We start from the raw sequence: 14,072 nt of genomic DNA on the forward strand, positions 1-14,072 counted from the left end.
CTCACAGAGAAGAAAGCTCGACCACTGTTTTTTTTTTTTCCTGTGGTAAATGACTATGCTTATTTTTCATTCTAATTTTAAAATAGAAAACAATTGCAATGAAATATTGGACTCAGGTTTTTAAAATTACGCTTTCTTTTTCGAAAACTGTATCCAACCTTTTACTAAGAATGAATATCACTAAATATCGTACGAACAAACAAATCTCTTTTACTTTTAAAACACAAATGTAGGTAATTTGTCGAAAGGATTGAATGATATTTTAAATTTTCAAGTTACGAAATAGTCTGCAACAATAAAGAAGCAATAATGGTCATAACAATAACAAATACTTTTTTCAACATTAGAAATGTACAGAAAAGTACATGAAACTTAAAATTGTAGATTTATAGTAGAGGGTCATAGTAATGTGCAATACAAATAGGCCTATACATTTCCCCTGCGTTTTGCAGTTTGATTGCTATAGAATTAATAATTTTGTTTCGATTTCGTCGCGGCACACCAGCGGCCCATTCACGGCACACCAGTGTGCCGCGGCACACCGGTTGGGAAACGCTGCTCTATTACGTTCCACCACAACTTTATTTCTCCATTATGTTCCACTTCCGACTATATTCTCTATTACATTCCACCTTCTACTTTATTTCCCTATTACGTTCCACCTCCAACTTTATTTCTCTATTACGTTCCACCTCCGGCTTCATTTCTCTTACGTTCCACCTCCAACTTTATTTCTCTATTACGTTCCATCTCCGACTTCATTTCTCTATTACGTTCCACCTCCAACTTTATTTCTCTATTACGTTCCACCTCCGACTTCATTTCTCTATTACGTTCCACCTCCAACCTTATTTCTTTATTACGTTCCACCTCCAGCTTTATTCCTCTATTACGTTCCACCTCCGGCTTCATTTCCCTATTACGTTCCACCTCCAACTTTATTCCTCTATCACGTTCCACCTCCGACTTCATTTCTCTTACGTTCCACCTCCAACTTTATTTCTCTATTACGTTCCACCTCCGACTTCATTTCTCTATTACGTTCCACCTCCAACTTTATTTCTCTATTACGTTCCACCTCCGACTTCATTTCTCTATTACGTTCCACCTCCAACTTTATTTCTCTATTACGTTCCACCTCCGACTTCATTTCTCTATTACGTTCCACCTCCAACTTTATTTCTTTATTACGTTCCACCTCCAGCTTTATTCCTCTATTACGTTCCACCTCCGGCTTCATTTCTCTATTACGTTCCACCTCCAACTTTATTCCTCTATCACGTTCCACCTCCGACTTCATTTCTCTATCACGTTCCACCTCCAACTTTATTTCTCTATTACGTTCCACCTCCAACTTTATTTCTCTATTACGTTCCACCTCCGACTTCATTTCTCTATTACGTTCCATCTTCAACTTTAATGCTTTATTCTGACCGAAAGTAGTATAAATTTACCATTTCCAGCGACAACGGTAAGAAATAACGAAAATAACTTTGTGATAGTTCTATTTTAGCGTCCCAGGAATAACTTGGCCTCTTACTTTATATCTCTATTACAAGTAGAAGTTATAAATTTATTATTTCCTTTTCATTAGTGAAGTTACATAGTTTGAAAATCTTCAGTAGCTTTAAAATGTGGAACGAAAATCACTTGCTTATATATGTAGTTTAGGTTTTATGAATATTATGACCTGTCCCCGTGTTGCAACAGCAGCGCCCTCGCAAGTTTATCTGTACATTTATCTTGGTATCTTAAAAATGTATTTATATATAGGCTCATCGTTACGTGGTAATTTGTTAAGTCTCTTCATCCCGGCGAAATTAAAATACCGCTAATTTTACAGTATTTATGTGATATCTTCAAATAGATAAAAGATAATTGAAATGTGAAACAAGAGCGCCCTAGACAATATTATTTTGCGTGAGGTACTGTTATCATAAGTCACCTAGTGGCTTTATATTTTCAGCTGTTTAGAAACGCGAAAATAAATGCCGATTTTCAAAATGGCTCGAAATCGAAAGCAGATAAGTGAGTCGTGATAGCGGTTTCTCGTGTAAAATGATATTGTCTAGGGCGCTCTTGTTCCACATTTCGATTATCTTTTATCTATTTGAAGATATGACATAATTACTGTAAAATTAGCGGTATTTTAATTTCGCCGGGATGAAGACTCTTAAAGAAGCATTTCCGTTTCACACTGCGGCACGCCCCATCGAGTTAACTAGGAATGACAATGATGACAGGTGTACTTTCAGACGTTAAGTGAACTTTGTTATTCTATTGCAGAGGAAATGCTGTGGAATCGACGGACCAAAGGATTGGATTGATATCGGAAGCAGTGGCGTAACTGTACCGAAATCCTGTTGCAAAACGATGGATAATCTTTGCGAGACAAATTTCAGTTTTAGCAGAACTTTGGTTCAACGTGGCTGTTATCCGTCTTTAATGGAATTTTTGGACTGCTACTTGTATATTTGTGGACTGGTTTTCATTCCCAGTATTTTTCTTCAGGTAATATTATTACTCTTATGCTTTATGTAATGTTTAGGAAATAATACCCAGTAAACAAACACCTCTATACTAAGTGTCAGTTTACCATTAATTTCCGTTGATAGACTTAACCTTAAAGATTTCCCTATGTGTCTAGCTTTGCCAAGTATAAATTTTAGGTCATGCTTCATGTCCAGATAGCCTCGACGTATAAACCTGCATATTCCTAGTTAGAACTGATGTAAAAGTGAAAGCTGCGCCTAAACACGTGCATGTTATACTTCTGCCGTGTCGTGACAGAACGCTGTAACTTTGGCGGAGCAGTTTTGCGAAAATGAGCAGTAAAGTTTTCATCCGAAAATGTGATCTGTATCGTGTAGAACCAGTGTAACTAGGCAATAATGGTCAACTAATCGATTTGCACCAAATTTAATCACACAACATGCATTTACGTAACATTACATGTAACCACGTGTTTCCAAAGTCAAGATACATTGGTTCTACACGATACAGATCACATTTTCAGATGAAAACTTTACGGCTCTTTTTCGCAAAACTGCTCCGCCAAAGTTACAGCGTTTTGTCACGACACGGCAGACTTAATCTTAGAGATTGTCTTTGTGGAAATGGCAAATCTTAAGTCATTCTGGACAGGTATGTCAATTTGAACACATTTTAAGGTTAGCCTTAAATTACGAATTTATAGCAAGTCTTCGGGAAGTTTGCAATCGAAAAACTAGCAAGTTTGCTCTTGTCTTGGTGAGGTCTGCAGCTGTGTAAATGCAAACTTGTGCAAGCCTACAGACTTCGCCTTTAAAGGTTTGAATAATGCTATTATAAGTTTACAGTGCTATTTGGATGCACTTAAATATTTCAATATGGGGTGAATTTCTCCCCTTATCTTCGACTTATTTAAACCCAAAACAACAGTTTCATCCTAACTCAAACAAATCACACGCTATTGTGTATAGAAATCGGAACAATTTATTATGAAGTTAGCAAAAACTCCTTTATATATTTATTTTGTCTCTGTGTCCGTCTATCCGTCCGGGTGACAAAACATCTCAAGAACCACCTGATGGATCACCATCAATTTCGGACAAGATTTGAAGGTCAAAATTTAGGAATGGATGTCATGCATCTACCGGATGTTCTAAAAAAGTAATCCATTTCTGGTTTTAACGTTGATTAATATAAAGCAAAAGCGATAATAGATAGCGAGGAACGATTTCCTGTAAAGTCCCAAATATATATATCATCTTCAACCTTAAGCTTCCTATGAAAACTGGAAATGGTAGAAATTTTCTGCCGTTTTTGGTTTCAACATTAATTGAGAAAACATAACGCTCTCTTAAACATATGGTATATAAGATGATCTCATGTTCTTTAATACGGTGCTTGAGATCTCTCCTGCCCATAGCAGCTGAGAGAGGGTAGAAAAGTTCTGCTGCCCGTAGCAGCTGGAGAAGAGGTAGACTGTGTAGGATATTCAAGCCTACAGCAGGCTAGAAATGGACTCAGTTTGGATACAAAGGTAAGGATTTTCTCCTGCCCGTAGCAGATGAGAAGAGGATAAAGGTACATCTCCTGCCCATAGCAGCTGCAGAAGGGTATAAAGGAATATCTCATGCCCATAGCAGCTGGGGAAGATGATAAAAGAATATATCCTGCCCGTAGCAGCTGAAGAAGAGGATAAAGAAACATATCGTGCCCATAGCAGCTTCAGAAGAGGATAAAGGAATATCTAATGCCCATATCAGCTGCAGAAGAGGATAAAGGAATATCTCCTGCCCGTAGCAGCTGAAGAAGAGCATAAAGGAATATCTCATGCCCATAGCAGCTGGAGAAGAGGATAAAAGAATATCTCCTGCCTATAGCAGGTGGAGAAGATAAAAGAATATCTCCTGCCCATAGCAGCTTCAGAAGAGGATAAAGGAATATCTCCTGCCCGTAGCAGCTGGAGAAGAGGATAAAGGAATATCTTCTGCCCGTAGCATCTGAAGAAGAGAATAAAGGAATATCCCTGCCCGTAGTAACTGGAGAAGAGAATAAAGGAAAATATCTTTCCCGTAGCAGCTGGAATAAAGAAGGTGAGTTTCGCTAGTCAAATGCCAACTGATGCCGTCGAAGGTGCTGCAACGTCTTTTTTTCTTCTTTATAGATGATGTCACTGCTGCTTCTCTTAGAGTCACGTGTTGATGCCATAGTAACGAGGTGTCGTCTACTTCTGTTGTTGTTTATATCGAGCACATAAAGTTGGTTATCACGCGATGGGGACAGTCGAATATGGAGATTTTGTTGTCTTTCTATTTCTCTTGTAATTCAATCTCCAGCTTTTTGCCAGTCCAGTTTCCTTCCTTTTTTTTTTACTCCAATTGTTTTTTTAAACATGTCCTTATTTGTTTAATATTTTTTGTTGTATTTGACAGTAAGTGTGGAAATAAAAACTTTCCTTATCATTATAAGAAATCGAAAATAACCGTTGAATTACATTTCTCTGTTACACTTTCTGTTGTGAGCCTCATATATTCCTCTCGCGACCACGAGGTTAAGAAACCGAGCTCTACCATGTACGTACTACCATGAGCAAAATAAATGACGCGTCTCTTTATTTTGAAGTTTTTTGAAAATATCTCCGTTTTCTTTATATGTTCGAAATTTCGGAAGGTTTCCCCAGCAGGAAACGTTAATAACAAGCCCGTTTTAAATATTTGTGTTAGATATTAGCTTAAAATAAATAAATTAGAAGCAAAAAACATTAAATCGACGGAAATTACGAGAATTACCAACTCTGCTAAAGTGGGAAATTTTCAAGAACTCGAGGGAATTCTACAGTTCAACACGAAGCAACGACATCTATGTCATTGAGAGAAATGTGGATTAAATCTACAAACGAAACTTTCAACGAAACATTTCTAATATGTCTTATTACATGCATTATCTGCAAACTTCAAATATATGAATCTATGCCAAGTATTAGCGTTTAGATAGAGCAAATAGTTGAAATTACCTATGGAAAAGGACGAATTGGTAGCACGATCGTAATGAAAAATCATCTTTACCGTATAACATGTTCAGTTTGCGTAAGAAAACAAATAGCTCAGTTAGTTAAAGCAACGAGTCTGTATGCCGAAGGTAGCTGGTTCGAACCCCCACAGAGGTGCAACTGTCATTTCTATTACTGTGGTTATTTTATTTATTTTTTATGTTGGAAAGAATCAAATTGTAACATATGTGTAAAACTCATGACAATACCAAAAAAGAAAAAATGTTGTCGCACTTGCATTAGTGTCTCTAATTTTTGTTTGCAAACAGTTTCGTAATTATTTTCCCTGTGCTCACTGCTCACAATATGCTCGCTGGTGTATAACGAATGCTTTCCAGTAAACGTTAATTCTAATTTGGAGATTTTTATAAAGTTTCACAATGTTTATCATTAAATAATCTTCTATCTACTTGTTTGGACATTTTGATAACAGATTTCCCTATTAAATGTTTAATTTTCCCTAGATGTTTCATTACGGAAAAGTTTTACAATGTATTTGTTTTAAATTGAAATTGTTTTGAATTTACCCCATGAGGTAAGTAGCCCGAAGGAGGAGAACTGAAGTAGCTGATATTCTACGTAAAAGCAACCTATTATAGAATGATGACGCTTCTTACCTTCAGCACATACTCTTTACATTAGAGAGTCAGAGAGAAAAATCCTGTTTTTTCCTCTCCTATGACCACCCATCTTAAACCACCTCTACATACCATGGTTCGTCTTACACAATTTCGGTGCTCCAAAGACATTCATATAATAATAATAATAATAATAATAATAATAATAATAATAATAATAATAATAATAATAATAATAATAATAATAATAATAATAATAATAATAATAATAATAATCCTGAATATGCCATACAGTGGCGGCGATTGGACGTTAAAAGTGGGGGGGGGCAAGACATGATCTGAATATTTGTATATCACTGTTAGTTTCCCTGGTTGTTTCCAACACTTTGTTTGACGAAAGGTTGTATAACTAATAGGATACTATCTTTTTCAGTTAAAATACCGTATATCGTATTTTTATATTTTATTAAATAAATTGACAAGAGCAACAGAAGTAGGCACTAGCCCTTTGTATTCTTAAACAACAAAGGTGTAAGAAGAGATTTGATTACTTGCTCATGAACATCTTAAAATTCTGGGGGTCGCGGTGGCTCAGTGGTAGATCGTTCACCTCTGGTGCATGGGGTTCCTGGTCCAAACCCTGCTCCCGCCAAGTGGATCTTGTGGCGGACAAACACCTTGTGCGTAGGTTTTCTCGGGTTCTCCCGTTTCCTCCCACTTTCTTCATTCCACCATTTCATTTACAGTATTTATCATCTTCACCGTCTCCTTTAGCCTAGCCGGCATAAGCGTGGGACATAAAACTCAAAACTTTCATTTCATTTCTTTCTCTTAACATTCTGTCTAGAAAATTGTGTAATCAGATTATTTAATAACAAATTTACAAAACAAATGAATAGAAAGGATAATATTAATCATAGTAATGAATAATGAGGTATGCTATGTAGAAGTAATATTGAAACTGGGGATTAATGAACAACTTAATTTTTAATTCCACATATGCTTTTAAATGAATGTTATTACTCTTGGAAAATGAAAGCCAGTAAATACAACAAACATTTGCTACGACATTTAAAGCAATACATGTATTTGCTTGTGCAGCTTCTCGAAACATGTTTGTTGCTATTAGGTGCAGTTTTAACTCATCAAAACACAACCACACTTAGAATCATTTCACACTCCAGTTATACAAAATAATTCTAAAACCTAGAATTATGTTGAATTTACTAAATCTAATTCTGTATAAACTCGTACACCCCTAAACACACCACTTCACTCGTATATTACACTACAAAACATTGGAAAAGGTAGAAGTTGTTTCTTATTACGCTCTTTTTAATCAATATTCCTTACTTTAGAAAGAAGAAAAGACATTTTAGGAACTGTCAATTTTTGTGCAATTAAAGAATTCCTTGTGAAATACTTTTTTTTTTTTTTTTTTTTTTTTTTTTTTTTTTTTTTGCAAATGTTCTCTCAATTAGTTTCAAAGCGGCTGACTAACATATCGAGCCGTTGTTAGAAGGTTGTATAGAAGCAAATCTTCTAAATTCGTTTTTGAATTTTGGCTGGGAACGAAGAAAAAGTTACACCCTCATGTTTTCAGAATTTCTTAACAACTTTTTTGTTTAGTTGTTGATTTCACTCATTTGTATTATTGATCACTAAACAAAAAAATGTTCAACAATTCTGAAGCATAAGGGCGTCACTTCTTCGTTTCCTGACAAAATTGAATAATGGATTTATCAGGTTTTGCTTCTATACCACTGAATTGAAAGTATGCTGGAATTATTGTGCTTCAATAGGTTAATTTTGGGGATGTTTTCCGTGGCAATTAAAACGCAATTCCTGTTGCTTTCTTAACTTCACGGGAAAACAACCAATATATACTCACGCAATGACAAATATTATATGGCACCATTTTTTCTATGAGACCGTAATACATACAAAAACATTACATTTCCAAATGAAACTATATACATTAATGGGTTACTTCAAAAAAGTGGGGGGACAAATGCCCCCTTTGCCCCCCCTAATGCCGCCCATGATACCATACTTACCTAATGTAGTAACCTTAGACATCTTAGTTTAAAATGCTTTCTTTTGTAATAATTTGAGCAACCATGTGGGAGGCGGCACGACGGTTTTTTGCCCCTCTCATTTCCTCCCAACAGACAAGGACAACGTTACTGACAAACAGGGACAACGTTACGTAATTTCTGATAAGCAGGGCAGACAAAATGAATAAGAAAATATATTTATATCACCCTCTCCCCGTTCATGATTGGAATATCACGTAGCATTTTTAATTCTACTGAAGATAACCCTGTGCGGTTAGGGGTAAGTAACTAAAGAGATACCTAATACATAGCTCCCCTTGATTGTAATATTACCGCTTCTTTATTTGTTCGAGGGAGCTCCTACACAACCAAGGGTGACAAAAAGAATAGGAAAAGTGTCTATTGATTCTAGTGGCTGATCCAGCACGGATTCCTGAGTGGGGGGGAAGCGGTGAAGTGAAGGATTCTTTTGTTGATATGAAGCTGTCACAAATTACCACTTAACTAAACTGAACATAATGGTGCGGTTAACCGGAATCCAGTCACTTCAAATTGATGTAAAAGTTTAATTTTTTACTTCATATTAAAGTTTTGGTTTCAAATGAGAATTTCAGTCCGAGTGGTCAATGATCAAATCTTGGGGGGCTTTTCGGTGTAGAGGCTATGACCCCCTTATGGGAAAAGGCAAAAATATTAAAATTCTTAAAACTTTCGAAGTTTTCGTCTATTTTAAAGGAACTTTTGGCTTCATATTCAAGTGTTTGTTCCAAATGACAATTCCAGTCCGAGTAGACAATGATCAATTCTCGGGGGACTCTGCAATGTAGGAAAAATAATGACGTCTATATCGTGATCCTGTTGGTGACATCACGAGTCATGACGTGAATATAGCACAAAATAAACGATAAACGCTGTCGGCTCTCGTAGCTGAGTGAGCTAGCGCAGCATGCTAGTAAGGAAGATTGGTTTTGGCGTGGGTTCAAATCCTGACTAGGGACGATTATTTTTATTATTTTTAAAAAAAGTTTATAACACTTCTTTCGTTTAAAAAAAAGATTTAAAATAATATTCAAAAAGTGATTTAACAATTATTTTTTTTTATTTTCGTTAAAATAAGTTGTACTATACAGTTCCACAGATCCATAGCGAAGTTAGTAATAAAAATAGTAGTAGTAGAAACGGGTTACAATGCAATTCAGCATTCATTTGTTTCCGTGCGATGTTGCCAAACGTAACTCGCTTACAATGCTTTCTGGCTAGGCCTTAGTGTGTTTCGAAAATATGCTTGTGTTCGGGATGAAGTTCCAAGGTTAAGCATTGACTATAAGTTTTTGCTATTAATATACCTTCTAACAATATTGGCAGTGGACAAAAGTTGGACCGTGTTGAAGCTTTTTGCTCCTAATTTAGTTATTTTACTTTATTATTTAACGAATATATTGAAAATATCTTTGTCAGCAAGCACGTATGCAGGAATTTATTTCGGGAGGGGTCCAAAGTTATCTGGGGGTCCGACTTCAATATTAGGATAAATTATAATATTTTTTTAAAAAAATAACCCCCAAAATTAGGTTAAATTTACAGAAAAGTTGGGATTTCAGAGGGGGTCTGGACCCCCTAAACCCACCCCTAAATGCGTCCTTGTTTTTCAGTAATGTTTCCTCATTTTGAAACCCTCAGAAACTTCGAATATATAAAGGAAAACGAGTTATTTTCGATAAAGTATCACTTCAAGGAGACGCGATATTTTTTATTGCACATGGTGGTACCCCAACTTAACAAGGGCAAGAATTCCTTTACTTTGGTTCTCTGCAATTGCGCTGTATCGAAAGGTTAGGTTTGTAATATATACTCCTAAGAACAAACGTGTTTGCCAGAGAACCGTGATACTGAACAGAGCTCCACAGAAATGCATGCTGAACTTTCGTTATAGCTACCCTTTGGTGTTTTTTGCCCTCAAGGTCAATCGAGTGATGATTCAGTTCAGTCCCTGTTCTTAAGCTGTGTTGGTATTACTTCGAATAGTTTTGACGTGTGTTTTCCAACCACCATATCAACAGACAATCAGGGCAAATCATAGCATACAATACATTTAAGCAAGTATATATGTCGCGAAATTATTTCACACATTATCCAAAGACACTTAATATATGAATCCATACATTTATTTATATAGGTAAAGCAAAGAGTGGAAATTACCTATCGAAAGAATAAATTAACAGCACGATCATAATGAAAAGCATGCCTCGTAATATAACAGACTTCTTTCGCGTAAGAAATCGAAACTCAGTTGGTCAGAGCAACTAGTCTGTACGAATTAGGTTGTTAGTTGGAGCCTAATACGAGTAAGAGTTTTTTTTACTATTGTTTTTCTCTTTTTTTATGTGAGGAAAAATCAAATTGTAACATCGCGATATCAAATGTATTTGGTTAGGTAACTTTGTCTTAGCTAAACTTTAACTGTCGAAATTATTTTACTAACCCATCAGTTACGGAACATTTCAAACACCAGTCGCATAACATGAAGGTTAACCTCACGTCCGCAGCCCTTAGTTATGCGTCCATACTTTCATGGCCGGACCTTGGGCGGGGCAAGAGTCAGAGGGACGCCAAAACGAGCCTCAAAAAGTAAATTTTATAATGTGTTTCCTACTGACTTTTTTGGTTTATATTCTTGTAAAGTAGCGGCAATTACATAATCTTTTTCCATTTCACCATGGAAGAAGAGTTTCATAGCACTAAGGGGACTGTATCGACAAATTGAGAGATGGCATGTAGAATAAAGAGTGGAGGGGAAGTAAGTATTGTTTGTTTCTTTGCTTGAGTTTAGCGTTCCACAGTTATGCCTTAATGGCCAAAGGAGATGTGGATACTGATTATAGTGAAATCCGAACCACGTTTATCGTTCAACAGTAACCCACCGGGAATTGGACCCGGGACCACAGAAGGCAGGCATGCTAGCCACTAGACCAAGCTGGAGGGGGGGGGCGTTGTTCGTATTGTTTATAGCAGGCCATATTTTTTGTGAAGTTTTCCTAGGTAATGAATGTCTTTCTGAAAAAATGGGTTTAAACTATTAAAAACGCTAGGATAAATGTAAAATATAAGCTAATACTAGGGGGGAGGGCGCCATAAAGTCACTTTGCCCAGGTGACAATTTGGCCTGGTCCGTCCCTGCGTACTTTCTATATATTTTTTGACTTTGCAGCTTGTGCGGTCCCCACGCCACAGGGTTGTGGGGGCGCCATTTACGCCAATAATAATAATAATAATAATAATAATAATAATAATAATAATAATAATAATAATAATAATAATAATAATAATAATAATAATAATTATTATTATTATTATTATTATTATTATTATTATTATTATTATTATTATTATTATTATTATTATTATATGAATATCTTTGGAGAGACGAAATTATGTGACACGAATCATTACATGTAGAGCTTTAAGATGAGTGGTCAAAGGGGAGGGGAAAAAAAAGGATTTTTCTCTCTGACTCTCTAACGTAAAGATTATGTGCTGAAGGTAAGAAGCGTCATCAATCTAAAATTGGTTGCTTTTACGTAGAATATCAGCTACTTCAGTTCTCCTCCTCCGGGCTACTTACCTCGTGGGGTAAATTCAAAACAATTTCAATTCAAGACAAATACACTGTAAAACTTTTCCGTAATGAAACATCTACTGAAAATTAAACATTTAATAGGGAAATCTGGTATCAAAGTGTCCAAACAAGTAGATAGAAGACTATTTAATGATAAACGTTGTGAAACTTTATAAAAATCTCCAAATTAGAATTAGCTTTTACTGGGAAACATTCATTATGCACCAGCGAGCATATTGTGAGCAGTGAGCACAGGGAAAATAATTACGTAACTGTTTACAAACAAAACTTAGGGACACTAATGCACATTTTTTCTTTTTTTTTTTTTTTTGGTATCGTCATGAGTTTTACACATATGTTACAATTTGATTCTTTCCCACATAAAAAATAAATAAAATAACCACAGTAATAAAAATGACAGTTGCACCTCTGTGGGGATTCGAACCAGCTACCTTCGGCATACAGACTCGTTGCTTTAACTAACTGAGCTATTTGTTTTCTTACGCAAATTGAACATGTTATACGGTAAAGATGATTTTTCATTACGATCGTGCTACCAATTCGTCGTTTTCCATAGGCAATTTCCACTATATGCTCTATCTATACGTTAATACTTAGTATAGATTCATATATTTGGAGTTTGCAGATAATGCACGTAATAAGACATATTAGAAATGTTTCGTTAAAACTTTCGTTTGTAGAATTAATCCACATTTCTCTCAATGACATAGATGTCGCTGCTTCGTGTTGAACTACAGAATTCCCTCGCGTTCTTGAAAATTTCCCACTTTAGCAGAGTTGGTAATTCCCGTAATTTCAGTCGATTTAATGTTTTTCGCTTCTAATTTATTTATTTTAAACTAATATCTAACACAAATATTTAAAACGGGCTTTTTATTAACGTTTCCTGCTGGGGAAACTTTCCGAAATTTCGAACATATAAAGAAAACGGAGATATTTTCAAAAAACTTCAAAATAAAGAGACGCGTCATTTATTTTGCTCATGGTAGTACAATATATCGCCAGTAGCGAAGTAGACTAACAATATCACATCAATATTCAGTTGACTGTTGATGCTCAACGGTAGAGTGTTTTACCTCTGGTGAATGGGGTTTCTAGTTCCATCCCAACTCTCGCCAAATTAATTATGTGATGGACAAACACCGTAAGCGTTGTATTTCTCGAAGTTCTCCCGTCTCACCCCAATTACATCATTTCATCATTATCGTCCATTTTATCATCACCATCTCTCTTAACCTAGGTGCATAACCTTGGGACGTTAAACTCTAAGAAAAAAGAAGAAGAAAATCAATACGAGGTGTGTTCAAAAAGAAACCGAACTTCTGAAATAGCACGCCAACTGGTAGAGGGAGCGGCAGATTTAGATAACAAATTGTTATTTGCTGCGTTTCGCTATGACCACTAGTTGGTGAGCTACAGCCGCTGAAGTTAGCACTTGCACAACCAGTTGGTTGGATTAATAATAAAGTGACAGTGGAGGAGCTTGAAGAATAACGTGCGTGTCTGATATGTTGTTACAAGCTTGGTGAAACATTTACAGAAACATTCAATTGCTTTTCCATTCATTCCGGGTATCGTCCATAAACAGCACGCATTAGTCGGTCAAAGATCAAGGTGATATTCGTTGTGTTTTTTTTTTTTAATGGGAAAGTCATTGACCATCATGAATTTATATCCCGAAATCAGATAATTACAAACAGTTGTATCAGGACATTTTAGCTCGGTTGAAGAGTGCTGTGAGCAGGAAAAGGCCTGAATTGTGGGAAAACCGTTTAGATGGTGTCACCGTACCAGTTCCCTTATTCACGCTTCACTCCTCATGCGCAATTATTTGGTAAAGCCGTTGTGTCCCATTCACCCTAATCTCCGGACCTAGCCCTAGCAGACATTTTCTGTTTCTCAAACTTAAAATCACTTTGAAAGGATGTTGTTTCCAAATTATAGAGGAAATTCCTGACAATGTGACAAGAGATTTTCGTACCACCCCAAAAAGTGTGTTACAGAAGGCTTTCCAAAAATGGATGGAACGTTGAAAGCGGTATATTGCTAGTAGAGAAGACTACCTTGAGGAGAACAGTGTTTAAAATTTTGTACAATGAGCAATAAAAATGTTATAGCTGAACACATATAGATGTCTTTATGAACACACCTCGTATACAGGCACGTAGCCAGGATTTCGTGAAGGGGGGGGGGATCAGTGACATTAAATACTGTGGTCATTACACCAGGGGCTCGATCATTCTAAACAATTTTACTGGAACATA

General features: G+C 36.1%; 1 protein-coding gene across 1 annotated transcript in view; it reads left to right on the forward strand.

Annotated features, from left to right (window-relative positions):
- LOC145676155 (23 kDa integral membrane protein-like) overlaps window positions 1-14,072 on the forward strand; it is a 116,109-nt gene that overhangs the window by 79,226 nt on the left and 22,811 nt on the right. The window contains exon 4 of the mRNA XM_081747058.1: window positions 2,287-2,511. Within this exon, the coding sequence (XP_081603184.1) occupies window positions 2,287-2,511 (225 nt within the window). The remainder of the gene's footprint in view (window positions 1-2,286; window positions 2,512-14,072) is intronic.

The sequence above is a fragment of the Thermobia domestica genome, chromosome 18, assembly GCF_964235325.1.
Source record: "Thermobia domestica chromosome 18, izTheDome1.hap1.1, whole genome shotgun sequence".
In the NCBI taxonomy this organism is placed as follows: Eukaryota; Metazoa; Arthropoda; class Insecta; order Zygentoma; family Lepismatidae; genus Thermobia; species Thermobia domestica.